This window comes from Pseudophryne corroboree, chromosome 1 (genome assembly GCF_028390025.1).
Source record: "Pseudophryne corroboree isolate aPseCor3 chromosome 1, aPseCor3.hap2, whole genome shotgun sequence".
NCBI classification, from domain to species: domain Eukaryota; kingdom Metazoa; phylum Chordata; class Amphibia; order Anura; family Myobatrachidae; genus Pseudophryne; species Pseudophryne corroboree.
Window position 1 is genome coordinate 818,343,913 of NC_086444.1, and position 26,043 is coordinate 818,369,955.

At 47.9% G+C, this 26,043-nt stretch overlaps 1 protein-coding gene and 1 long non-coding RNA gene across 2 annotated transcripts in view; one reads left to right on the forward strand and one right to left on the reverse strand.

Annotated features, from left to right (window-relative positions):
- The window catches only part of GSR (glutathione-disulfide reductase), a 59,793-nt gene extending 51,790 nt beyond the window's left edge, over positions 1 to 8,003 (reverse strand). The window contains exon 1 of the mRNA XM_063919454.1: positions 7,405 to 8,003. Within this exon, the coding sequence (XP_063775524.1) occupies positions 7,405 to 7,917 (513 nt within the window). The 5' untranslated portion in view covers positions 7,918 to 8,003. The remainder of the gene's footprint in view (positions 1 to 7,404) is intronic.
- Positions 7,755 to 26,043, forward strand: part of LOC134911110 (uncharacterized) — a 58,184-nt gene continuing 39,895 nt past the window's right edge. The window contains exon 1 of the long non-coding RNA XR_010176327.1: positions 7,755 to 7,843. This is a non-coding gene — a long non-coding RNA (uncharacterized LOC134911110). The remainder of the gene's footprint in view (positions 7,844 to 26,043) is intronic.

The window sequence follows — 26,043 nt, forward strand, 5'->3', positions numbered from 1 at the left end:
GGCCTGAGGCCCCCCTCCTTATCGGACCGCCACTTCCCTCTCTCATTCTTTAGTAACAATCCGGAAGGTAAAACAAAAGGGGTAGCAATCTTATTTTCCAAAAAACTCCGTGTGACAGACGTGGTGGCCCACAGATTGGTTCCAGGTAGACTACTATTGCTAAACTGTCAAATTTTTCAACAAACTTTCACGTTTATTGTGTTGTATGCTCCCAACCAAGCCCAACCCCAGTTCTTTACATCACTCCTCTCTCAGTTTGATTCTCTCTTGCAGGGCATAGTGGTATTGGGAGGTGATTGTAATTGGTCTCTAAATCCCACAGTAGATACTTCTAACGCAGCCCCTAGATTTTCGAAGCGCAAGCATTGCCAAGTTCGGAAAGTCTTCCACGAGCTTCAGCTGGCCGACTCCTGGAGAGTCCTGCACCCTACTGCCCGAGACTACTCCTTTTTTTCTCATCCCCACCAAGTCTACTCACGTTTAGACTACCTATTTTTAAGCCATAGACATCTTCCCCTCCTCTTAGATGCTGATATAGGTTCAATCACGTGGTCAGACCACGCTCCTATTTCTATGTCTCTTTCGCTCCAAACTCCCACTTTAGGTCAATGGTCTTGGCGTTTGAATGAATCTCTTTTGCAAGATGTTTATTGTAAGGGGGAACTCGAGAAGGCCTTGTCTGATTACATTGACCTGAACGATACGCCCGATGTGTCCAAAATTGTAGTGTGGGAAGCACACAAATGTGTTATCCGGGGTAAACTGATTCAATTGGGAACACATGTGAAAAAACAGAAAAAGGCCCTCATCGATACCCTCTTGCAACAGATACATACCCTAGAATCTGATCATAAAACTTCTCTGTCTGGAGAAACTTATGCAAAATTAACTGATGTTAGAGCCCGACTGAATAAAGTACTATCTGATACCACGCTACACTCCATGCGTAAATGTCAAAATCGATTTTACCAATGGGGTAATAAGCCTGGCAGACTGTTGGCACGTGCTTTACGTGCACAGCATTCTGCCTCATTTATCAGTGCAATGAAAGATGCTAATGACCTTCTTCACTCCAAGACCCCAGAAATTGCCTCTTGTTTTAAGCAGTATTACTCCACCCTTTATAATTTAGCTACATCCTCGAATAACCCTAACCCTTTGTTAGTGTTACCTCAAATTCGGAATTATTTGTTAGCCACAGATTTTCCCACTATTTCAACGACAGATATAGAGCTGCTAGAGCGTCCATTCACCCTACAAGAATTAGACCATGTTATCTCGTTAACTCCGTCCGGTAAAAGCCCTGGACCGGATGGTTTTACTATAGCATATTATAAAACATTTAAGGATAGTTTGGCTCCTTTACTGCTTCGTGCCTATAACGCTATTTCTGCTACCTCACATTTTTCCCCTCAATCCCTAGAGGCACATATTACAGTGATTCCTAAACAAGGTAGGGATCCCGCGTTGTGCTCCAGCTACAGACCCATCTCACTGTTGAATGTTGATTTAAAACTCTACGCTAAACTCATGGCTGTCAGATTGAATAACCTTCTTCCCTCCCTAATACATGGGGATCAAGTGGGATTCATCCCCGGTAGGGAAGCTAAGGATAACACCACAAAGATTTTGAATTTGATACATTTGGCTTGCTTGAGGCAACTACCCACAGTATTGCTCTCGACGGATGCTGAAAAAGCATTTGATAGGATCAGCTGGGATTTCATGAGGTCTGTGCTGGAGCATATTGGCCTGGGACCTATCGCGCTCCATAGAATCATGGCTCTATACACCACTCCTACTGCCAGGGTCAGGATTAATGGTACTCTTTCGGACTCCTTTAGTGTCACCAACGGCACGAGACAGGGTTGCCCCCTTTCCCCTTTGATTTTTGTACTGTGTATTGAGGCGTTAGCAAGAACTATTAGGAAAAATATTAATATCTCTGGCCCCCAGGTGGATGGTGAGGAATTTAAACTGGCGCTTTTCGCTGACGACCTCCTGGCGGTCATATCCAACCCCTCAGTTTCGCTCCCTCATCTTATGCAAGAATTTGACACCTTCAGCAAACTCTCTAACTTTAAAATTAATTACTCTAAATCCTCCGCCCTTAATGTCTCCGCATCCCCCGCTGCGGTTAGGGGCCTTCAACAAGCATTCCCCTTCTCTTGGAACTCTAATTGCATCACCTACCTAGGAGTTAGATTAACAAATAATCTTTCACAACTGTTCACCCTAAACTTTGCGCCAATATTATCCTTAATTCGTAATGATTTTAGCAGATGGCATTCCAAACACCTGTCTTGGCTAGGGAGAATTAATGTTATTAAAATGAATACTCTCCCAAAGCTGCTGTACCTCTTCCAAACTTTACCGATTTCTATCCCGAATTCTTGGTTCCAGTCTATTCAACACTTGATTCAACAGTTTATCTGGTTCCGTAAAAGACCCAGAATTGGATATGCCACTCTTTCTAGATTTACTAGTTCCGGTGGTGTCCAACTACCTAACATCAAAACTTATTATCATGCGGTGTTACTGAATAGAGTGCTCGATTGGACCAAGAATGGGGATATCAAACAGTGGGTGAAACTTGAAGGGTCTTGTATGTTACGACACCCTGAGATTTTCCCATGGTTACCCCATATTGCAAAGCTTCCCCCCCCCCACCCGACGATCTCTCCAACAATAGCCGCTTGGAAAAATTTACGCCGTCTGCCCTCCATTTCCTCCCCTTCTTGCCCACTGACCTCTTTTTTAGCTAATAATGAGTTCCCTTCCGGCCTTAACCCCAAGCATTTTCTTCATTGGACTGAGATGGGGCTCTTCAGGGTCGGTCAGCTGATCGCAGCGTCTCAGGTGAAACAGTTCTCCGAGATTAGGCAAAATTGGGACATACCTCAGACGGATTTTTGGAAGTTTCTGCAAGTCAGACATTTTATATTAACTAACTCTGCACGATTGGCATTTTCCCGCGAACTAACTCCATTTGAAAAGCTTTGTGTATCCCCCCAACCCCTAGCCCACTCGGTTTCTACTCTTTATAAAATGCTACAAAACTCCCAAACTGACACCAAACCGTCTTTTACCCGCGCGTGGGAAAAAGATCTTGGTTTAACACTATCACAGGAGGAATGGGAATCTATCTTCCTCAAAGCGCACGCTAGCTCCATATGTATTCAGATTAGAGAGACCCAGTACAAAATTCTCACCCGATGGTATAGATACCCCTCCATTCTTCACACAATGTTCCCTGCTGCCTCAAATAAATGTTGGCGCTGCTCCTCAACAATAGGTACGATGATTCACATATGGTGGGATTGCCCACGCCTGAGACCCTTTTGGAACGAGGTAATAAAGATCTCAACCGAGATCTTAGGTGTTCAGCTGCCAGAAGACTCTGCGTTCTGGCTATTGGGTCATTCTTCGATTCCTGTCTCCAGTTACAAGAAATCTCTGCTGAAACATCTCTGTAACGCAGCTCGTGCAGTTATACCTGTATTGTGGAAATCCTCATCCCCACCTACTAGGAGGGATTGGTTCCGCAGAATAGATACCTATATGGCCATGGAAGATTTACTCCTTACCTCCACTTTCCGACTATCAGTTTTTAGGACCACCTGGGCTCCCTGGCTTGATTTTAAAACGTCAGATACGTATAAACTTTACATCTCGTAATACTGTGGCTAGGGAGGTTTCCTGACATTGTTTACGCCTTGCTATTGGTACCCTTCCCAGGGTGTCTTCCCCGCTTTCCCTTTTTCTCTTTCCCTTTCGCTCCTTTCCTGCCTCTTCTTTCCTTTTTCCTCTTTCTCTTCTTTTTTATTTTCTATATAAAGTTGAAAGTTTAAAGTTTATTGTGTAATTTTGGATGTGCTCAGGTATTGAATGACAAGTGTTTAGAACTTTCTGGATACTCAACTGGCTGAGCTCAATTCAACTTCTCTACATTTAGTACAGTGTCGTTCCGGTCTAGTTTACTGAGACTATTGTATTTGAGCACGATGTTTTCAATGTACTTTGTCTTCTTTCAATAAAAATCAGATTATACAAAAAGAACAACAGTAATAGAACAAAACTGGGTAAAAACAGACAGACAGAGATAGGAAGGCCCTGCTCGCAAGCTTACAATCTATAGGGAAATAGGCATAGATACACAAGGATTGATGCTACCTATTGCATAATGGTCCACCAGATTGCTAGGTTCTTAATGGGTTGTATGATGATACCCCACAAAGTTATCCAAGTGTCAGGAGGGTGTGAGACTAAAGAAAGACAAGATATGTGATGTTATGAATACTCTACAGAGGATGTAATTAGATAGGGAAGCACTGAAGGTTATGTGGGTGGGTCTGGAATTTGATAGGCTTGTCTGAAGAGGTGAGTTTTCAGGGAACATTTAAAGGTTTGGAGACTAGAGGCGAGTCTTACTGTGCGTGGGAGGGCATTCCACAGATTGGGTGAAGCCCGGATAAAGTCCTGTAATTTTGAGTGTGAACAAGTAATGCGTGTGGATGAGAGACGTAGGTCTTGTGCAGAGCGGAGAGGTCGGGTAGGGAGATATTTTGAGATGAGTGAAGAGATGTATGTTGGTGCAGTTTGGTTAATAGCCTTGTATGTGAGTAAAAGTATTTTATATTTAATACGGTAGAATACCGGTAACCAATGGAGGGACTGACAGAGCGGATCTGCAGACGATGAACGTCTGGCAAGGAAGATTAGCCTCGCAGCTGCATTCAAAATGGATTGTAGTGGTGAGAGCTTATGTTTGGGAAGACCGGTCAGGAGACTATTACAATAATCAATGCGGGAGATAATGAGAGCATGGATTAGAGTTTTTGCTGTGTCTTGTGTAAGATAAGGGCGTATTTTGGATATGTTTCTTAGATGTATGTAACATGATCTTGAGACAGATTGAATGTGGGTAACAAAGGACAGTTCAGAGTCAAGAATGACACCTAGGCAGCGAGCTTGTGGGGTAGGGGTGATTGCAGAGTTCTCAACAGTGATAGAGATATCAGGTTGGAAACTACTATTGGCCGGTGGAAATATAATTAATTCTGTTTTGGAAATATTAAGTTTGAGGTGGCGAGATGTCATCCAAAATGAAATGGCAGAAAGGCATTCAGTGACACGGCCCAATACAGATGGTGACAAATCAGGGGAGGATAAGTAGATTTGAGTATCATCCGCATACAGATGGTACTGAAATCCGAAAGAGTTGATTAGTTTGCCAAGAGATGTGGTATAGATAGAGAAAAGCAGAGGACCTAGGACTGAGCCTTGCGGTACTCCAACTGAGAGAGGTAGCGAAGGAGAGGTGGAATCAGAGAAACGAACACTGAAGGAGCGATTAGATAGGTAGGATGAGAACCAAGAAAGGGCTGTGTCATTCATCCATATAACACAGATCCTCACACAGACATACTGTAGGTAAGACGTTGTGGATGAATAGAGTCTTAAAAAAATGATGATGAGTCATTCATTATGTCTATTGTTGCCGACTGCCGGTTGTGTGTATTCAGTAGGGCTAATTTGTTTTTAACAATGACAACAACAAAGACACTGACCAGACACACAACAGTGAAGCAATTCAGGACCACTTTATGTGGTATTCTTTATGTCAGATATGGTTTAAGACGCTTGGGTATTTGTTGCAAGGATTTTAAACCAACTACCAATATGCTTCAGCGCTTCAACTCAGGAATGTATAACATGGAAGCTTCTATAGACGATGGAGACAGCTCAGATGAATTTGCTTATATCCATTTTACATAAAACCTTTGTAATTCAGTGTGCTATGGGGGTCATTCCGAGTTGTTCGCTCGCAAGCTGCTTTTAGCAGCTTTGCACACGCTAAGCCGCCGCCTACTGGGAGTGAATCTTAGCTTATCAAAATTGCGAACGAAAGATTCGCAATATTGCGATAAGACATCTCTGTGCAGTTTCTGAGTAACTCGAGACTAAAGGCCAGTACTCACCAGCCGATGTCAGAGAGATGTGTGCTGAGCGAACCGCTCAGCACACATCTCTCCCGCCGCTCAGCACAGCGCGATCTGTGCTGAGCGTGCGGGGGGAGACGGGGGGGGCGCTCATTTCACCCAGCGGGTGAAGTGAGCGACCCGCTAGATTGGCCTGCATGCAGGCCAATCTAGCAGCAGCGATAGCGATGTGCGGGGCCGCGCATCGCTATCGCCGAGGGGGCTACACACGGAGCGATCATGCTGATATTCTAAGCAATCTAGTCAGATTGCTTAGAATATCGCTCCGTGAGTACCCCCCTTTACTCGGCATCTGCGATCAGTTCAGTGCTTGTCGTTCCTGGTTTGACGTCACAAACACACCCAGCGTTCGCCCAGACACTCCTCCGTTCCTCCAGCCACTCCCGCGTTTTTCCCAGAAACGGTAGCGTTTTTCCGCACACACCCATAAAACGGCCAGTTTACGCCCAGAAACACCCACTTCCTGTCAATCACATTACGATCACCAGAACGAAGAAAAAAACGTGAGTAAAATTCCTAACTGCATAGCAAATTTACTTGGCGCAGTCGCAGTGCGGACATTGCGCATGCGCACTAAGCGGAAAATCGCTGCGATGCGAAGAAATTTACCGAGCGAACAACTCGGAATGACCCCCTATGTACTTTACCTCACAGTATGCCATCTGCAATGCACTTTACTTCACACAGTGTGCCATGCACTTTACCTCACACAGTGGGGGTCATTCCGAGTTGTTCGCTCGCTAGCAGATTTTAGCAGCATTGCACACGCTAGGCCGCCGCCCTCTGGGAGTGTATCTTCGCTTAGCAGAATTGCGAATGAAAGATTAGCAGAATTGCGAATAAATAATTCTTAGCAGTTTCTGAGTAGCTCGAGACTTACTCCTACACTGCGATCAGCTCAGCCCGTTTCGTTCCTGGTTTGAAGTCACAAACACGCCCTGCGTTCGGCCAGCCACTCCCCCGTTTCTCCAGACACTCCTGCGTTTTATCCTGGCACGCCTGCGTTTTTCCGCACACTCCCAGAAAACTGTAAATTTCCGCCCAGAAACACCCACTTCCTGTCAATCACACTCCGATCACTTCAACGATGAAAATTCTTCGTTCGGACGTGAGTAAATCTACTAAGTTTTGTGCTAAATTACTTAGCGCATGCGCACTGCGTACCATGCGCATGCGCATTTTTGCCTTAATCGCTCCGTTGCGAAAATCGGCAACGAGCTAACAACTCGGAATGACCCCCAGTGTGCTATCTGCAATGCACTATACTTCACACAGTGTGCCGTGCACTTTACCTCACATAGTATGCCATCTGCAATGCACTTTACTTCACACAGTGTGCACTCAGTGAGTGCATGAGCAGTGAGTGTAAGTGATGCTGCAGTCAGTGCGTGCTCATACTTACACAGGTGCCTCCGAGCTTGTTGCTCTCCACCACGACTACACGGGATCCCAGCTCCGCCGCCTTCCGGGCACTGGCCAGTCCGCCTGAGCCTCCCCCGATAACCACATAATCAAACGAGCAGTGCGGGCGGCGCCTCGGGTGACTCCCGACCACAGCACCCGAGTCGGGCACTTCGCCGGGAAGCTGCTGCTGGGACATGGTGGTGCTCTGGCCGCCCGGGGAGGTGCAGCGGCGATGGGCGCTGCAGGTGACACCCCTGGGAGCAGCGAGGGTGCTGCAGAGCGGGGATGCAGTGGCCGGGTGTAACAGGAGCGCTCTGCTGATGGCAGACAGAGACCTGATGCTGCTGGGGATGGAGGAGCAGCCGGATGGGGGCCTCCCTCCTATGTGTAAGGGCCGGACCGGGCAGCTGGTGGGACAGAGGAGAGTGTGGCTGCAGGTAAGCCGTGCACAGAGGCCTCTGCTGCCCCGGCACCCCAGCAGTAATGCCATAACGCGGAAGTCCATGTGCATTTGTACTGTACTGCCTGCTGCCGCCGCCGGGCAGGGAGGGGGCAGGGGGAAGCGGCTGTTCCAATTCTGTTGCTGCTTAGTCACGCTGAATCTCCGAGTCCCTGCTATATGAAATGTGGGGAGAGGCGATCAGCCTCAGCAGTGTATTAGTAGGCACCTGGCTGTAGGGTAGGTCTCTGGGTGTTGGGAAGTTTATTTAACTTCATATAATGGGCAGCACAGTTGCGGTAATGGTTAGCATTACTTCCTCACAGTAGTGAATTCGATTCCCAACATGCCCTTATGCGTGGATTTTGTCTCTCCATGCATAAAGTGCTCTAGAAAATATGTGTGTTATATAAATACAGGTAATAAGTAACAGTGTAACCTATTGATGTCCCCAGCTGCTGTGGAACTATACATCCCAGCTCATCTTACCACACGACACTTAGGATTCCCTAAAAGCAAAACTGTGGCAAGCCATGGTGGGATACAGTTTTCCATTTTTTTTTTTTACTTTAACGGGACCTACCGTACTGTATATATAATAGACTGGAAAAATCTAGGAATAAAATAAAGGTTTTGGTTTTTATGTGCACTTGGCATGCATTAAAGATGCATATATTAAGATTTTCTTCGGTGCATAAATGTGAACATAACTTTGTGGAGGAGGTAAGATCTTGTCTTATGCTGTGTTCACACATTAAAGGTTTGTTTCTTTGAATAATGTTGTCGTGTATCTATTTCAGTGGCCGACAAATAGCAAAACAGTCGCTTTGCCCTGAAGAACAGCAAAATCTGTATGTGATTAGCTTAACTCACTTGATATGGGTTAGCTACAAATTGCTGCAGAAAAGATACTAGTTGGTTGCACATTAAAATGTAGACCGTTATCTAAATTTCCAAGTGGAGGATTCAGTTGTTTTGTGGGAGCCCAAACATAATGAGCATACATCAGAGCAATTCAATTGTTTCCCTCATAGGATGCAAATGGCCAGAATTAGCCATGCAAAGCAGCTCAACCCATCTAAAATACTGATTTGAATACCCAAACTCCCGTCACATTTCTGCTTACCACCTCAGGAGATGGTGAGAAGAAATGTGTGCTCATGCGGATGCTCACGCTTGAATGGAGCAATAATGGAATTGCTCCATCAGGCGCCTAATAGAAACTGCTGAGGGCACAAACAATTGAATCCCCCCCAAGTATCTGGAGCTCTGGCAAGTGTGGAAAGATCTGTTGACGGCTTCTACAGTAATGCGAACGGTTTCCCTGAAATAGTCTGTGCTTTAGGAGACTGACCAGTGCAGTGGCAATGACCCATTATTATTAAAGTTCCTGCATGTGTACCAGGGGCTGTCAAGAATACATAAGGGCATACTGTAACTATACTTCCTGAGCTATACAGGTGCATCATAGCAAGATATACTATTATATGGTGTGTATAACCTAGAATAAGCAAAATTGAAATCTATGGGTTAATTATAATCTTAACTATAGATTTGAACAAAACCTAAATATACTTTGAAGAAGTAATATAGAAAGAAAAATAAGATTTTACTTACCAGTAAATCTATTTCTCGTAGTCCGTAGAGGATGCTGGGACTCCGTAAGGACCATGGGGAATAGACGGGCTCCGCAGGAGATAGGGCACTTTAAGAAAGCTTTGAACTCTGGGTGTGCACTGGCTCCTCCCTCTATGCCCCTCCTCCAGACCTCAGTTAGGGAAACTGTGCCCAGAGGAGATGGACAGTACGAGGAAGGATTTTTATAAATCTAAGGGCGAGATTCATACCAGCCACACCAATCACACCGTATAACTTGTGATAAACTACCCAGTTAACAGTATGAACAACAACATAGCCACGGTTCCACCGAAAAACTATAACATAACCCTTTTGTAAGCAATAACTATATACAAGTCTTGCAGAAGAAGTCCGCACTTGGGACGGGTGCCCAGCATCCTCTACGGACTACGAGAAATAGATTTACCGGTAAGTAAAATCTTATTTTCTCTAACGTCCTTGAGGATGCTGGGACTCCGTAAGGACCATGGGGATTATACCAAAGCTCCCAAATGGGCGGGAGAGTGCGGATGACTCTGCAGCACCGATTGAGCAAACAGGAGGTCCTCCTCAGCCAGGGTATCAAACTTATAGAACTTTGCAAAGGTGTTTGTCCCCGACCAAGTAGCTGCTCGGTACAACTGTAATGCCGAGACCCCTCGGGCAGCCGCCCAAGAAGAGCCCACTTTCCTAGTGGAGTGGGCCTTAACCGATTTCGGTAACGGCAATCCTGCCGTAGAATGCGCCTGCTGAATCGTGTTACAGATCCAGCGAGCAATAGTCTGCTTTGAAGCAGGAGCGCCAACCTTGTTGGCCGCATACAGAACGAACAAAGCTTCAGTCTTCCTGATTCTAGCCGCTCTGGTCACATAAATCTTCAAAGCCCTGACTACATCCAGGGACTCGGAATCTCGTGTAGCCACAGGCACGACAATAGGTTGGTTCACATGAAAAGATGAGACCACTTTTGGCAGAAAGTGAGGGCGAGTCCTCAACTCTGCCCTATCCACGTGAAAAACCAAGTATGGGCTTTTATGTGATAAAGCCGCCAATTCGGAAACACGTCTTGCCGAAGCTAACGCCAACAACATGACCACTTTCCACGTGAGGTATTTCAACTCCACAGTTTTGAGTGGTTCAAACCAAGGTGACTTGAGGAAACGTAACACCACGCTAAGATCCCAAGGCGCCACCGGAGGCACAAAGGGAGGCTGAATATGCAGCACTCCCTTCACAAAGGTCTGTACTTCAGGAATAGAGGCCAATTATCTTTGAAAGAAAATGGATAAGGCCAAAATCTGGACCTTTATGGACCCTAATTTTAGGCCCAAAGTCACTCCTGTTTGAAGGAAGTGAAGTAGACGGCCCAAATGGAACTCCTCCGTAGGAGCAGCTCTGGCCTCACACCAAGAAACATATTTCCGCCATATACGGTGATAATGTTTTAACGTCACGTCTTTCCTAGCCTTGATCAGGGTAGGAATGACTTCCTCCGGAATCCCTTTTTCCGCTAGGATCTGGTGTTCAACCACCATGCCGTCAAACGCAGCCGCGGTAAGTCTTGGAACAGACAGGGCCCCTGCCGCAGCAGGTCCTGCCTTAGAGGAAGAGGCCACGGATCCCCTGCGAGCAACTCTTGCAGCTTTGGATACCAAGTCCTCCGTGGCCAATCCGGAACAATGAGTATTGTTCTGACCCTGCTTCTTCGTATTATTCTCAACACCTTGGGTATGAGAGGAAGAGGAGGAAACACATAGACCAATCTGAACACCCAAGGTGTCACCAGAGCGTCTACCGCTACCGCCTGAGGGTCCCTTGACCTGGCGCAATACCGCATCAGCTTTTTGTTGAGATGGGATGCCATCATGTCGATTTGAGGCAGTCCCCAACGATCCGTGATCTGTGCGAAGACTTCTTGATGAAGTCCCCACTCTCCCGGATGCAGGTCGTGCCTGCTGAGGAAGTCCGCCTCCCAGTTGTCCACCCCCGGGATGAACACCGCTGACAGCGCACTTACATTGCCTTCTGCCCAGCGTAGAATCCTGGTCGCTTCTGCCATGGCCATTCTGCTCCTTGTTCCGCCTTGGCAGTTTATATGAGCCACTGCTGTGACTGAATCAGAACCGTTTTTCTCCGAAGCAATTCCTCCGCTTGACGCAGGGCGTTGTATATGGCCCTCAACTCCAGGACGTTGATGTGGAGACAAGACTCTAGGCTTGACCAGAGACCTTGGAAATTTCTTCCCAGTGTCACTGCTCTCCAGCCTCGGAGGCTTGCGTCCGTGGTCACCAGGACCCAGTCCTGAATGCCGAACCTGCGACCTTCTAGTAGGTTAGCACTGTTCAGCCACCACAGGAGAGATACCCTGGTCCTGGGAGACAGGGTGATCCTTTGATGCATTTATAAATGGGACCTGGACCACTTGTCCAAGAGGTCCCATTGAAAAGTCCTCGCATGGAACCTGCCGAAAGGGATGGCCTCGTAGGAAGCCACCATCTTCCCCAGGACCCGCGTGCAATGATGCACTGAAACCTTTTTTGGTTTTAATAGGTTCCTGACCATGGCTATGAGTTCCTGAACCTTTTCGATCGGAAGAAAAACCTTTTTCTGGTCTGTGTCTAGAATCAGCCCCAAAAAGGTCAGACGCGTTGTAGGGACTAGCTGGGACTTCGGTATATTGAGAATCCAGCCGTGTATCTGCAACGTCTTCATGGACAGAGACAGGCTGTCCAGCAACCTCTCCCGAGATCTCACCTTTATGAGGAGATCGTCCAAGTATGGGATAATTGTGACCCCCTGCCTGCGCAGGAGCACCATCATTTCCGCCATTAGCTTGGTGAAAATTCTCGGGGCCGTGGAAAGCCCAAACGGCAACGTCTGAAATTGGTAGTGACAGTCCTGCACTGCAAATCTCAGGAACGCCTGATGCGGGGGGAATATCGGAACATGAAGGTAAGCATCCCTTATGTCCAGGGACACCATCCAATCCCCCCCCTCCAGGCTGGCGATGACCGCCCTGAGTGATTCCATTTTGAACCTGAACCTCTTCAAGTACAGGTTCAGAGATTTCAGGTTTAAAATGGATCTGACCGAACCGTCCGGTTTCGGGACCACAAACAGGGTTGAGTAATATCCCTCTCCTTGCTGGAGATGAGGAACTGTGACAATCACCTGTTGAATATACAATTTTTGGATCGCTGCCAACACTAGCTCCCTTTCTGACGGGGAAGCCGGCAGAGCCGATTTGAAAAATCGGCGAGGAGGCAAGTCTTCGAATTCCAGCCTGTATTCCTGAGAAACAATCTCTAATGCCCAGGGATCCACCTGCGAGTGAACCCAGACGTGGCTGAAAAACCGAAGACGAGCCCCCACCAGATCTGCCTCCCCTCGGAAAGCCCCAGCGTCATGCGGTGGACTTTGCAGACACAGGGGAGGACTTCTGCTCTTGGGAACTAGTTGTGTGCAGCTTTTTTCCCCTGCCTTTCCCTCTGGCAACAAAGGATGATCCACGTACCTTCTTGTTTTTATTGGAACGAAAGGACTGCATTTGATAATGAGGTGCCTTTTTTGTATGCTGTGGGGGGACATAAGGTAAGAAATTTGACTTACCAGCCGCAGCCGTATAGACAAGATCCGAGAAACCGTCTCCAAACAACTCCACCCCTTTGTAAGGCAAGGACTCCATATGCCGCTTTGAATCGGCATCTCCCGTCCACTGTCGGGTCCACAAGAGCCGCCTAGCAGAAATTACCATAGCATTTATTCTGGAGCTTAATAAACAAATGTCTCTCTGAGCATCCCTCATATACAAGGCAACATCTCTGATATGCTCTATGGTCATTTGAATGGCGTCCCTATCTAAGGTGTCAATTTCCGTAGATAAGGAATCTGCCCATGCCACAACCGCACTACAAACCCAGGCCGACGCCATAGCCGGTCGAGCAATAGTACCGGAATGAATGTAAATGTGCTTTAAGGTAATTTCCTGCCTGCGATTAGCAGGTTCCTTGAGGGAAGCCGTATCCTGAGAAGGCAGTGCCACCTTTTTGGATAAACGTGTCAGCGCCTTGTCAACTTTTGGCGAAGATTCCCAGCGTATCCTATCAGTTTGTGGAAAAGGATACGCCATGAGAATCCTTTTAGGAACTTGTGGTCTCCTATCCGGAGATTCCCAAGCCTTTTCGCACATGTCACTTAATTCAAATGTGGATGAAAAAGTGACTGCAGGCTTTTTCCTTTTATACATGTGTACCCTCGTGTCGGGGACACAGGGTTCCTCAGTAATATGCAAAACCTCTTTAATGGCAATAATCATGTACCGTATACCCTTAGCCACCTTCGGCTGTAATTTTGCATCTTCATAGTCTACACTAGAGTCAGTATCTGTGTCGGTATCTGTGTCATCGATCTGGGATATGGTGCGCTTCTGAGACCCCGAAGGACCTGGCGCCCCAGGGACAGGCATGGACTGGCTACCCGACTGATCCCTAGCTTCTGCCTTTTCTAATCTTTTATGCAATAGATTGACATTTGCTGTAAAAGACATTCAGCATATCCACCCATTCCGGTGTCGGCGTTGCCGACGGCGACCTGACATTCAAGCACTCCCCCTCCACATTAAGCGAGCCTTCCTCGTCAAACATGTCGACACACGCGTACCGACACACTTCACACACACACACACACACACACACACACACACACACGGAACCCCTTTCCTGAAGACAGTATCCCTGTCAAGGCCCTTTGGAGAGACAGAGAGAGAGTATGCCAGCACACACCCCAGCGCAATAACCCTGGAGACCAACACAAAATGTTTTTGCCCAGCAGCGCTGTATAATATGTAAACCGCCAATTATGTGCCCCCCCCCCCCCTCTTTTAAGCACCCTTTCACCGTGTGTAAGCAGGGGAGAGTCCGGGGAGCTTCCTCTCAGCAGTGCTGTGGAGAGAAAATGGCGCTGGTGAGTGCTGAGGGAGAAGCCCCACGGCGGCGGGCTTCTGTCCCGCTCAAACCTAGTAAAATGTGGCGGGGGCTCTTTTATATACATGTACAGAGCCCACCTGTACATGTATTTAGTCTTTTTGCCATGCAGAGGTTTATATACTGCTGCCCAGGGCGCCCCCCCCTGCGCTCTGCACCCTTACAGTGACCGGAGTATGTGAGGTGTATGGGAGCAATGACGCACAGCTGCAGTGCTGTGCGTTACCTCAGTGAAGCTGAAGGCTTCTGCCGCCTGACGACTTCTGTCTTCTGTACTTCTAGCTCTGTGAGGAGAACGGCGGCGCGGCTCCGGGGGTGGACGCCCAGTAAGAACCTGCGTTCACCCCCTCTGGAGCTAATGGTGTCCAATATCCGAGGAAGCGGAGCCTATCTTTGACGAGAAGGCCTGCTCCTCTCTCCTCAGTCCCTCGATGCAGGGAGCCTGTTGCCAGCAGTGCTCCCTGTGAAAAAGTAGTAAAAGGTAGAAAAAAATCCAAACAAAAATGCTTCTAGGCAGAGAACTCTGGAGAGCTCTCTGCAGTGCACCCATCTTGCTCTGGGCACAGTGTAAAACTGAGGTCTGGAGGAGGGGCATAGAGGGAGGAGCCAGTGCACACCCAGAGTCCAAAGCTTTCTTAAAGTGCCCTATATCCTGCAGAGCCCGTCTATTCCCCATGGTCCTTACGGAGTCCCAGCATCCTCAAGGACGTTAGAGAAACTTCTATGTTGACTTTCTTTGTGTTTTTTAATTAGCATTTAAGTCCCCTTTTAATTTTTCCTAATTTGCTGTGGTGTAGTGAACTGTTACAGCTGTTCCTAATATGTTCTTCCTGTAGCATTGGATGGCGGTCATTAGGTCGACATGAGTTAGGTCGACATGGACATTAGGTCGACATGGAAAAAGGTCGACATGAGTTTTTCACAGTTTTTCCACTTATTTTACCTTTTTCATACTTAACGATCCACATGGACTACAATCGGGAATGGTAACCTGTTGCGAGCGCAGTGGAAGCGGAGCGAGGCACCGTCCCTTCCCATGCAAGGGGTTACGGTGCACTAATTGGGGTTCCCCGTCACTTTTCGAAGAAAATGACACAAAAAAGGTAAAAATAAATAAATGTCAACCTTTTTCCAGGTCGACCTAGCACGTCGACCCAATGCATGTCGACCAAACGTGGTCGTTTCAATGTATGTTGAACTAACTCATGTCAACCTAATGAACCACACCCGTAGCATTATGATGCTTCAAAATAAGTTGGCACCTTCTGAAGTGTAATCTGGATCTCATAGTTGCTTTATGTACTTAGTTACAGTAAACAGTAATATTTTTCATGTGTCATGATTACCTGCTTCTTTTTAGCTACATTTGATACTCATGGTTGGCCAGACACCAGTGGGCAGTCCATTTAGTATTGTTATCAAATAAGGAGAGTTATGGTAGACTTACCATGGTTTACTCTCTTTCTGTGAGGTACACTGGGTTCCACAGGGACTACATTGGGGGTGTAGAGTGGGATCTTGGATCCAGAAGCACCGTCAGCAAAGCTTTGACTGTCCCAGGATGCATTGGGGTCTCCTCTATAACCCCACCTCCAGGCACTGAGAGCTCAATTTCGTTTACCATTCCAATGCAGGAGCAGGTAAAAGAGAAGGCAGATATTAGTCCCATAGAACCACAATCTCACGATAGGAGAGGGTACCAGTGGCTAATGCCATACAACCGAAAGAAGCTAGGTGCATCAGGGTGGGCACCCTGTGGAACCCAGTGTACCTCGCAGAAGAGAGTTAACCATGGTAAGTCTACCATAACTCTCCTTTTCTGCAGCGGGGTACACTGTGTTCCACAGGGAAACATTGGGGATGTCCTAAAGCAGTTCCTCAAGGGAGGGGATGCGCCGTAGCGGGTAAGAGAACTCGGCGTCCAAAGGAAGCATCCTGGGAGGCAGACGTATCAAAGGCGTAGAAACTAATGAACATTTTCACTGAGGACCATGTAGCCGCCTTGCACAATTGTTCTGCGGACGTGCAACGGCAGGCCGCCCAAGAAGGTCCAATAGACCGAGTAGAATGGGCTTTAACTGCAGCAGGAGCTGGGAATCCAGCCTGCGCATAGGCTTGTGCAATCACCATTCTAATCCATTTGGCCAAGGTTTGCTTATTCACAGGCCAGCCACGTTTGTGAAAACAAAACAGTACAAAAAGGAAATCTGACCTCCAGATGGAGGCAGTCCTCTCCTCATAGCCACGGAGAACCACAATCTTCTTGGTTAAGGTGAAAAGATGACACCACCTTAGGCAAATAACCGAGGCAAGTTCATAGAACCGCCCGGTCCCAGTGGAATATGAGAAAGGGTGGACGACTGGACAATGCGCATAAGTCAGACACCCGTCTTGCAGAGGCAATGGCCAGCAAGAACAGGACCTTGGCTGTGAGCCATTTAAGGTCCACCGATTCAAGAGTTTCAAATGGAGACTCTTGCAGAGCATTCAGCACAACAGACCAATCCCATATAGCCACAGGAGGGACATAGGGAGGCTGAATCCGAATAACGCCCTGAATGAACATCCGAACATCAGGTATAGAGGCATTTTTCTCCGAAACTAAACTGATAAGGCAGATATATGAACCTTGAGGGAGGCCAGACAAAGATCTAATTCCGGCCTCTTTGCAGAAAAGCCAGTATTCTGGAAGTTCTGAATCTATGGACATTGTAATTCTTCTCAGCACACCAGGTGAAGTAAGAATTCCAAACCCTGTAATAAATCCGCGCAGAGGCCGGTTTGCGGGCTATCAACATCGTTTGAATAACTGCCTATGAAAATCCTTTGACTCTCAGGAGTGATGCTTCAAGAGCCACGCCGTCAAAGCCAGTCTGGTCAGGTCTAGGTAGAGACAAGGGCCCTGTATGAGGAGGTCTGGTCATTGAGGAAGTAGATGGGGATGCCCCATCGATAGACCCTGCAGGTCTGAGAACCAATGCCATCTGGGCCACGCTGTAGAGACTAGAATCAGCATTCCTCCTTCCTGTTTGAACTTCCGTAGAACCCTGGGCAGGAGTGACACTGGAGGGAACACGTAAGGCAGCTGAAAGTTCTATGGAATTGCCAGTGCGTCCACGAGCGCTGCTTGAGGATCCCTTGATCCGAAGACCGGAACCTTGTGATTTTGTTGAGATGCCATTAGGTCTACGTCCGGTAGACCACACCTGTTCACCAGGAGTTGAAAGACTTCTGGATGAAGACTCCACTCTCCGGCGTGTACATCCTGGCGACTGAGGAAGTCCGCTTCCCAGTTCAGGACACCCGGAATGAACACTGCCGATATACTTGGCAGATGGCGTTCTGCCCAACAAAGGATCTTTGACACATCCTTCATAGCCATGCGGCTTCGAGTGCCCCCTTGATGGTTTATGTATGCCACTATCGTGGCGTTGTCTGACCGTACTTGAACCGGTCTGTTCCGTACCAGAGGCAGGGCAAGTGATAATGCATTGAACACCGCCCTCAACTCTAGGATGTTTATTGGGAGGAGTGATTTTTCCTTGGTCCACCGACCCTGAAAAGAGTGTTGCTCCAACACCGCTACCCATCCCCTCAGACTGGCATCCGTCGTCAGGAGGACCCAGTCAGGAATCCAGAAGGGACAGCCCCTGCTCAATTGCTGGTCCAGGAGCCACCAGGTCAGCGTCCAACGAACCTCAGGAGTCAATAAGATCCTTTTGGATCTGATCCAATGAGGCAGCCCGTCCCACTTGGCAAGAATTAATTGTTGCAGAGGGTGGGAATGCAGTCGAGCGTACTCCACCATGTCGAACGTCGACACCATCAGGCCAAGTACCTGCATCGCCGAGTAAATCGACACTCTGGGGTGACGGATGAAGTGTCTTATCCTGTCCTGGATTTTCAGGACCTTGTCTGGAGACAGGAACAGTCTCTGTGTGTGTCCAGGAGCGCCCCTAGGTGCACCATGCTCTGAGCTGGGACCAGCGAGGACTTCTTCCAATTGATCAGCCATCCGTGGGCTTGTAAGCAAATCACCGTCAATTGTAGATGACTGAGGAGGACATCGTGGGACCTTGCCAGAATCAGCAGGTCGTCCAAGTATAGCAGGATTCTGACTCCCTGGCGACGGAGGTGTGCCGTCATCATGGCCATAACCTTGGTGAAGATCCGAGGAGTCGTGGCCAGTCGGAATGGCAGAGCCTGGAATTGGTAGTGACTGTCGCCAATAGCAAACCGCAGGAACTGCTGATGCGATATGGCAATAGAAATATGCATATAAGCATCCTGTATATACAGGTATACCATGTAATCGCCAGCATAATAGAGTGCAGTGTTTCCATACGAAACTTGGCGACCCTCACAAATTTGTTCAGTGACTTGAGGTTGAGTATAGGGCGAAAAGACCCATTGGGTTTCCGCACAAGAAACAGGGTTGAATAATAGCCTCTGCCGCGCTGGAACTGAGGCACAACCACTCCTGTACTCAGGAGAGAACCTACCACCATTTGTAGAGCCTGCGCCTTCAACGGATCCGAAGGGAGAACCGAAGTGCAGAACTGGTAAGGGGGACGTCTCTTGAAGGAAACGGCGTACCCGCGAGAGACAACTTCCAGTATCCAAGCATCTGAAGTGGTCTTTAGCCAGACCTGGGCGAACTGTAGAAGTCGGGTGTGGTTCGTTTTATCGACAGTATCTAGGTCAACAATGTTTAGGTCGACAGTCACTAGGTCGACATGGATGGAAGGTCGACAGGGTTTCTAGGTCGACATGTGCTAGGTCGACAGGTCTAAAGGTCGACATGAGGAATTATTTTTTTTTTGGTGTCGTTTTCTTCGTAGAGTGACCGGGATCCCAAATTAGTGCACCGCGTCCCCTCGCATGGCTCGCTTCGCTCGCCATGCTTCGGGCATGGTGCCTTCGCTCCGCTACCGCTTCGCTCGGCACACTTTACCGTTCCAATCTTAGTCCACGTGGATCGTTAAGTATGAAAAAAAAAAATGTGAAAAACTCATGTCGACCTTTAGACCTGTCGACCTAGCTCATGTCGACCTAGAAACCCTGTCGACCTTCCATCCATGTCGACCTAGTGACTGTCGACCTATAGTGGTCGACCTAAACATTGTCGACCTAGACACTGTCGATCTTCAGACCGGATCCCGTAGAAGTCGGCGTCCCACTCTGAGGTCCCCCAGGGGGAGGCCCGCCCCAGCAGGCTCCAAATGAAATGTCCCCTGTAAAGGGGAGTACCTCCAAGGTCTTCTTGGAGTCCAAATTCACTTTCCACGACCTTAACCACAGTATGCTGTGAGCCAGGACAGACGTGGATGACGCTTTTGGCTCAGAGGACGTCTCCTGAATGTAATAGGCAGCGCTGCATATGTGAATACAGGTATTGTCTGGCTTTGTCAGAAATATCCTCGGGCAGCTCATCCTCTAACGTCTGAACCCACGCCTCAATACCCTTTGCGGCCCAAGAGGCAGCTATAGTGGGCCTATGAATGGCCCCTGCGAGGGAATATATAGATTTCAGGCATCCCTCCACACGCTTATCTGACGGTTCCTTAAGGGAGGTGACAGTGGTGACAGGCAGAGTAGATGACACCACGAGGCGGGTGACATGAGAATCCACCGGCGGTGGGTTTTCCCACTTACTACATAACACTGCAGGGAGAGGATAGCAAGCCAAAGCCCGTTTCGGGAGTGTGAATTTTTTGCCTGGGGTAGACCAGAGTTCCTTCCTGATGTCCACAAGATGATCAGAATGGGGTAATACAGTTTTAACCACCTTCTGTTGTATAAACATATCAGTTTTCTTGGCCACTATAGTGGAATCCTCATCCTCAGTGATTTGTAGGATCTGCTTAATAGCATCCACCGGGGCAGGGACATCAACCTGTAAAGTAGAATCCATTGTTAGTAACGCTTGATTCAGAGTCTGACAGGACTGTATGCTCCCCCTCCTCATCAGATGAAACATCAGAGAGGTTAGTGGATTGTAAGGAGGAAGCAGCCCGCTTAGAGGACCCAGAGACACGGGAGTGACCTGGAGTAGATTTCTGTCTAACCAAAGACTGATTTAACTGTTGCAGCTAGACGGGCCGGCGGCGTCTGGCCGCCGTTTAGGGGGCGCGGTCCAGGCAACGCAGGCATGCCCGGACCATTGGGGGGGGGGGGGGGGGTGGCAGGCTGTACGAAAACGCAGCCTAGCGATCAGGTCTGAATTAGGCCTCTAGACTGGAGGTATATATCAGAATACTCATACAATATATTCTGTAATTAGGTGCACTCTTTCTTAACTAACGCTGTCTGTATAAAGACATGTACAATTCTCAAGTGTCTGTAAAGTTTCAGCGCTGTGGACAGGCGGCTTTACAGGGGAGACCTTGCCCTGCAGTCCCAGAGACCAGTAGCAGATATGCTCAGAAGATGGCGCCCAGCATCTCTGTCAGGAACTGAGGGAGAGTGTCGGGTAGCTCCAGGGCGAGAAATCTGCGAGGAGATGTCGCCCTGGGCCAGGGGAGGGGCAACAGGTCAAGCGCCGACTCCCTTATGCTTGGCTTCACCGCCGGTACCACGGATCCTTACCAATAGGAGCGTTAGTACACCCGACCTGTACTCCTATGCCCTGGCTGATATAGTGGTGTCCCTGCTCGTTAACAGTGTCCATGCCAGCGTTGCAGTCCGTCTCTCTAGACTTCGACAGGAAGGCGATTTAGTGGTGGGTCCCTCCTGGGGGACCCTCTTATGCTGCATTCACACCGCAAATGCCGGGTCCTACCCGGTAAGACAAACGTGTACTTACCGGGTGGGATCCGGCATTTGCGCTCCGTTGCAGGCTTCCCGACCCGGCAATATACCGGGTCGGTTGCCATGACAACGGAGGCCGCAGCAGGGGCGGGGGTGGAGGCGGTGTCGGGAGATGAGCTCATCTCCAGCGCCGCCTCTCCCTATCTTGTGAATGGGAACCGTGTCGCATCGACACGGCTCCCATTCACACCGCACCTGACCCGGTAATCAACCCGGGTAAAACCCTTCTTTTTTACCGGGTTGATTTACCGGGTCAGGCGACCCGCTAAATCGCCCAGTGTGCTTTCACATCGCACACTGACCCGGTTCGACACGGCAATATGCCGTGTCGGTACCGGGTTATTTGTGCGATGTGAAAGGGGTATTACCTCCTCTCTTCGTAGCAGCCACGCGAACCAGGAGAGCGTCTGCGACCATGTGACTAAGCCGAAGCGTCTCCGCCACAAGTACTGCGATCTGAGCCACGGGAGTGACGAAGACGCAGTACTGAATGTCACCTTGACATAACATCGCTGCGTCCTGCGAAGTCTTCTGTAGCTTTTTCAGGGCTGCCCAGTGCAGCCCGCCTGTTAGGTGACCTGCTGCCTGCAGGCACCACTCGAAACTGAGCTCTCAGTGCCTGGAGCCGGGGTTATAGAGGAGGCCCTAATGCATCCTGGGACAGTCAAAGCTTTGCCTGATGGTGCCTCTGGATCCAAGATCCCGCTCTACACCCCCAATGTATTCCCTATGGAACACAGTGTACCCCGCTGCAGAAATATTACACTATATAATCTGAGTTCTTTTCCCAACACATGATAAATCATGTGACAGGATTGTGTTTCTGGCAGGTGCACATAAACCATGCATATACCACAATTAGGTATTTGCTACAAGTGATGCAGTAAGTTGGAATCTGAGTAAAGTTCATATTATACACGAACTCTTTAATTCCATATAAAATAAATTCTAAGGGCACAGTAAGAGGAATTTTTTTATTTTCAGTGAACTGTAGTAAGAATACTGAGTATGAGAAGTACCTCTTGTTTTTCCATTTTCTACCAGTTCCATAATCACAATCACTAAGTAGTACAATTTATGCTAAAAATTATGTAGCGCCAAACAGTACAGATGTAAAGCAAATATAAAACTTAATAGATAAGATAAGATGGGAAAAAGAATCAGAAGGCAAGAGGAAGGTATCCGGATGATAGGTCAACAGTACTAAGAGCCTAATTCAGTAAGGGACACAGCAGTCTGAAAATTACAAACAGGCGATTTTTGGACTATTATGCATGCGCAGCGGCCACAGCGCATGTGCGTGATCTTTCACAGTGCAATCGCATCCCAGAAGGATGCAATCGCACTATGATTGACAATGGGGGGGCGTTGACGCAGCGTTTTGGGGGAGTGGTCCAAAGAAAGCAGGCGTGTCCGAACCATTTTTTTGGGTGGCTGCTTGACGTCACACGCAGCCACTGCAAAGCAAGAGATGGCATCAGAGCAAATGGGCGTATGCAAGGGGGCTTCCACAAACCTGCAATTTCGTTGATACGATACGATACGATCATTGGGTGACACTAGACATGCTGGGCGGCCTTGCCATGTGCTGGGTGGCCCCCAGCATGTGATCGCAAGCAGTTGTAGTTTAGATAATTTAGCAAATCTGCAACTGATACTAAGGCCCCAAGGTCGACAGCCAATAGTTCAACATGCATAATGTCGACGTTGACAAAAGGTCAACATGGCAAAGGTTAACAAAGGAAAGGGTCAACATGAGTTTTTTTACTAATTTTTTTTTTTCATTTTTAACTTTTTCATACTTTACCATTGACGTGGACTAGGATTGGGAATAGTAATCTATGATGAGCTCTCCGGTATCGGAGTGGGGCACCTTGCCTGCAGCATGGCAAGCGGAACACTAATTGGGGTTCCCGGTTCTTTTACAGAGAAAACGACACAAAAAAAACCAACCTCATGTTGACCTTTTCCTGTGTCAACCTTTACTGCGTTAACTTTTTTTTAAAAACATGTCGACCTTTTGGTGACAACTTTTTTCAAGTCGACCCATTGAGCCATAACCAATAGGAAAGGTGGGCATGAAAATGGAAAAGTGATCCTTTGGCTTAGCTTAGATGAAAGATCATTGGTCACTTTGACCATGCGAAGTGTATGTAAATGTTTAAATAAGATGGTGAAAATTGGCATAGGTAAAGGAAAGGTTGAAAGGGTGGGCAAGATACAGGGAAGTATGGGGCAGTGAGAGAGAAATTGGTAGACGGTAGCAGGGTGAAGGGTGAGAAGGTGACAGGTTTGCAGAGATCTAATCAGTTACTGTGGAGAATGAGCAGAGGTTGAATTGGGAAGTGGAAAGAGAGGTGGGTGTCTGGCAAGAGGATATATATCTTGTTAGATGGTGTAGATTTTCTGTTTAAATTAGAGAAGTACGGGTTAAGATTTACTCAGTTCTTAATGACAAATTGGTGCAAGTTCGGATTTATTGGCTATCTAAATCCAAACCCGCACATTTCTAATTTAAATGGGTGGCAAAGTCAAGGGATGTAAAGGGAGTGGGACTAGTTGGTGGAAGAGGTAGTTGGAGGTGGTGAAGAGGTGTCGAGACTGGAAATGAGACTTAATTATAAAAATAAAAAGGTTTGTTCAGTGAGAGGACAGAGCCGTAGAATGAATTTGAAGTGAAATAATTCAGTGTTAGAGGTTTACCCTGAACGGTGCAGGGGCACTTCTGCATATTTATATATTTATTTATTACCAGTTATTTATATAGCGCACACATATTCCGTAGCGCTTTACAGAGAATATTTGCCCATTCACATCAGTCCCTGCCCCAGTGGAGCTTACAATCTATATTCCCTATCACATGTACACGAGCACACATTCATACTAGGGTTAATTTTTTTGTTGGGAGCCAATTAAACTACCAGTATATATTTTTGGATTGTGGGAGGAAACCGGAGTACCCGGAGGAAACCCATGCAAGTACGGGGAGAATATACAACCTCCACACAGTTAGGGCCATGGTGGGAATCAAACCCATGACCTCAGTGCTGTGAGGCAGTAATGCTAACCATTACACCACCCGTACTGCCCACCATCCGTACTGTGGGGTGTGTTCAAACTGAAATCTAAATTGCAGTGTAAAAACAAGCATATGGGTGGTCTTCACTTTGCCGACGGTCAGGCTCCCGGCGACCAGCACAGGAATCCCGACCGTCGGTATACCGACAGTTCTTCTCCCTCTTGGGGGTCCACGACCCCCCTGGAGGGAGAATAGATAGCGTAGCGCGCCACCGTGCCCGCAGCATGGTGAGCGCAGCAAGCCCGCAAGGGGCTCATTTGCGGTCGCCCAGCTGTCGGTATGCCGGCGATCGGGATTCCGGCACCGGCATGCTGGTCGCCGGGAGCCCAACTGCTGGCAACACATACTACACCCTTGCAGATGCTTGTCTGATTGTAATAACAGGAGTGGGGTTTGGAGGCTGTATGTGGTGGATGGGATGAGTGTGTGGGGCAGTGTGGTTACAGGAGAGATAAGTGTCTGTAGCTGCAGCCAGCTGCGGTAGCCTGATTTATTTATCCGTGCATGTGAAATTAGGAGTATGACTAATACACAAGGGGGATGGTGCAGATAACTAAGGGGAGGAGATGAGGATGTGGTTGAGAATGGTAGGTGTTGAAAAAGGAGGCATCAAAACAGGTAGAATGGGCATAGGGTTTAAAATTTCTTTCCAACACTTTACACTTAGGATGGGATGTACCAACCAAGGGCCTAATTCAGACCTGATCGCAGCAGCAAAATTGTTCTCTAATTGGCAAAACCGTGTGCACTGCAGGGGGGCAGATATAACATGTGCAGAGAGTGTTAGATTTGGGTGGGTTATATTGTTTCTGTGCAGGGTAAATACTGGCTGCTTTATTTTTACACTGCAATTTAGCTTTCAGTTTAAACATGCCCCAGCCAAATCTAACTGTCTCTGCACGTTATATTTGCCCCACCTGCAGTGCACAGGGGGAAGGGGGGGGGGGGGGGGGGGGGGTAGTTCCAAGTTGATCGCAGCAGGAATGTTGTTAACAGTTGGGCAAAACCATGTGCACTGCAGGGGAGGCAGATATAACATGTGCAGAGAGAGTTAGATTTGGGTGGGGTGTGTTCAAACTGAAATCTAAATTGCAGTGTAAAAACAAGCAGCCAGTATTTACCCTGCACAGAAACGAAATAACCCACCCAAATCTAACTCTCTCTGCACATGTTATATCTGCCCCCCCCTGCAGTGCACATGGTTTTGCCCAATTGCTAACAAAATTGCTGCTGCGATCAACTCAGAATTACCCCCATGGTTTTGCCCATTAGAGAACACCCCGACACACATCGCATCCATTCTAATCACATATGTACTAACATATGCGATTAGTATCCCGAAGGATAGCTCTCCCAAGAGCTGCCCTTTGCAATCACAGTTGGTCCCTGAACTACTGGGTGTTGGCACCGGAAGTCCATCTGCACACGCGCGGCCACAGGGGTGAAGGGAGGGATCTGATCAGATCCCTCTCAGCTAGGAATGCTGAAAGAGGCCCACAGGTATCTATAGGGTAACGACAGCAAAAGCTGGCATTACCCATCGTGTTGGATTCCTGGCGTCCAGGTATATAGTACATTTGGAAATGCAGTGAAAATGGGAGGTTTTTTTTTGCTTTAGTACATCCTGCCCTTATAGGGTTACTAAACCTAAAATACAAGCCCCCCTCTATAAAATGACTACTAATAATATTCATAAATCTACATAGATGG